Here is a 2144-nt window from a genome sequence, read left to right as displayed (position 1 = left end):
CGTGACGACATCCAACGAAGAGGTCAGAAGCTGGACCTCCTCTTTAGATGCGCCAGACGGATCAGCTTCATGACGCCCTAATACTATTCAAGAGACCGCAACGCTTTGGTACCCGACCGACTTAGCGGCAGTTTTCCGTACCGTTGGTGGTAGCGACATCCATGTGTGGTGCACTCCAAGTCTCTCATTCAACCTGTATCAGACAGTTTCAGCGAGCTTCTTATGGGTGGTCAACGTTCCGCGACGGAGAAAACACGGTAGGCTCGTCGTGCCGGCAATGCGCGGCCTCAAGGCACCAGGTACAACGCTGAGACGACGTGATCCCGCAGGTAACGCGAGCCCAGATCCCGCAAGCCAGTGGCATCCCGGTGTGAGTCCTTGTTTAGGCGGCATCGAACTGGTCGCTCCAGCGATGCCGTCATGCGCATGTGCTACGCCAGCTTCCCCGGGCGTTCTCCCGTGGATCACGTCCCACCATGATATCCTCAAGGAAGGATACTCGCAGCGTGGGTGAAGGATTTGGGGAGAATGTCAGGCATCGACCCGTGTTTACCCATACTAATACGACTATGGTGTTCCCTGCAAATGCTGATCTACAAGGTTGGCCGGATTTACTGCTTGGTCGGTAATACCAATTGATTCTCAACTATCAAAATCCCGCTATAGGAAGCGGCAACACGGTGAAAAGAAAACTCAAGAGACGTACCCACAAGGCCACCCCCACAGTCAAACCGCAGATCTAGACCGCCAGATCCGACAAGATCGCATTCCAAGCGTAAAGCTGATACAGTATAACTGTTAAAATCTTTTGATAATAATACAAAATATGCCAATAAATTAGGTTTGTCAAAATTTATCAAACTATTGTGTAAACCTAATTTGATAAACTACCTGTCATTTCTGTCGAGATTTCTAATGAATTGAGCATTTGTATCTACAGGTTTCTAATCAATACACACCCGGGGGCACAAATCCATCTATGAAGCCATCTGCTGGTTGTCCCTCCGCCCTGCATTTTGACGTCATTCCGATTTAACCATAAAGCCAGCGTCATGTCCGTCGCGCCGCAGGTCGTTCCGTGCGGCTCGTACGACATCGTACTGGGCTCGTTGCTGCTGCAGTCGCGCTTCGTGGCTGAGGATCTGCTGCAGCGTCTGCCGAACACTTCCACTTTCGTGATCCTCACGGATGCCAACGTCGGTCCGCTGTACGCCGAACCGCTGCGTGCACAGTTGGCCGAGCTGCTACAGGCTCAGGGCAACACCGCACGCCGTGTATTGCTGCATGCTGTTCCTGCGGGTGAAGCGTCCAAGTGTCGCGAGATGAAGGCGAAGATCGAGGACGAGGTCTTGTTCCCCAACCGTTGTCACCGTGACACGTGCGTCGTGGCTGTAGGCGGCGGCGTCGTGGGCGATTTGGCCGGATACGTGGCCTCCACCTACATGCGCTTTTAAGGCTGGTGTGGGTAAAGCGACCCGTGATTGGCTGAGCTTGGTATCACCTTGTGTACCCGTCGGCGGGCGGGATCTGCTCTCTTGAGGCTTCGAAGGTGATTGATAGGTGTAGTCAAAACCGTTATGATGGGGCGCGAGATGTGTGGGGCAGTGCGGAAACTCTTCGCTCTGCACCCGAGTATATGATTTAGATCGAGTGCCCGATCGATCCTGATCGGCTCCGATTGAGCGGCCTGGGCTCAATCCAAGTCCGTGTGTTTGCCTAGCTGACTGCGTTCCCTCCCTATCCGGATGTCTTGCTGCTTCCGATAGCGGGATCTTCGTGGACGAGAGTCGATCGGACCGCCAGCCAAGCACCAAAGTCTGGATCGATCGAGGACTTGAACGCAATACGCAGGGAAAACTAGTGTAGGCAGATCTGGCCAACATATTACACCAGATCTTACGCTACGTTGCTAGTTCCGCTACATTTGTCTTCTACAACGCTTGCCAGGGCCGAAGTTTTTCCTGGGTTCGTATGTTTGACGGCCACGCGTGTTCTTCTAAGCAAAGTCGACTCGGATTGATGTTTACTCTATATCTGCCTACCGTCCATCCCGACCTGCATCCTACGTATTCCTATGCTATAACTCATCTGTCTACTAGCTCTCCCCATATTCCCACCGATCAACCGATCAGTGATCGGTCGGC

At 53.0% G+C, this 2144-nt stretch overlaps 2 protein-coding genes across 2 annotated transcripts; both read left to right on the top strand.

Annotated features, from left to right (window-relative positions):
* Nucleotides 1–170: 170 nt before the first annotated feature.
* On the top strand, nucleotides 171–834 carry PPTG_24968 (hypothetical protein; the record flags this gene model as incomplete). The annotated part of the gene is made up of 1 exon (XM_008919049.1): nucleotides 171–834. A coding segment is annotated over one exon (344 nt), but the record flags the coding sequence as incomplete, so codon positions are not given.
* A 207-nt stretch (nucleotides 835–1041) lies between these two features.
* Nucleotides 1042–1454, top strand: PPTG_20204 (hypothetical protein; the record flags this gene model as incomplete). The annotated part of the gene is made up of 1 exon (XM_008919048.1): nucleotides 1042–1454. Exon 1 carries the CDS (start codon nucleotides 1053–1055, stop codon nucleotides 1452–1454), a length of 402 nt encoding a protein of 133 aa, XP_008917296.1. The 5' UTR covers nucleotides 1042–1052.
* Between the last annotated feature and the right edge of the window lie 690 nt (nucleotides 1455–2144).

The sequence above is a fragment of the Phytophthora parasitica genome (assembly GCF_000247585.1).
Source record: "Phytophthora parasitica INRA-310 unplaced genomic scaffold supercont2.455, whole genome shotgun sequence".
Taxonomy (NCBI): domain Eukaryota; phylum Oomycota; class Peronosporomycetes; order Peronosporales; family Peronosporaceae; genus Phytophthora; species Phytophthora nicotianae.
The sequence above is the reverse complement of the archived record's forward strand: the minus strand, read 5'-3'. Positions and strand labels throughout refer to the sequence as shown.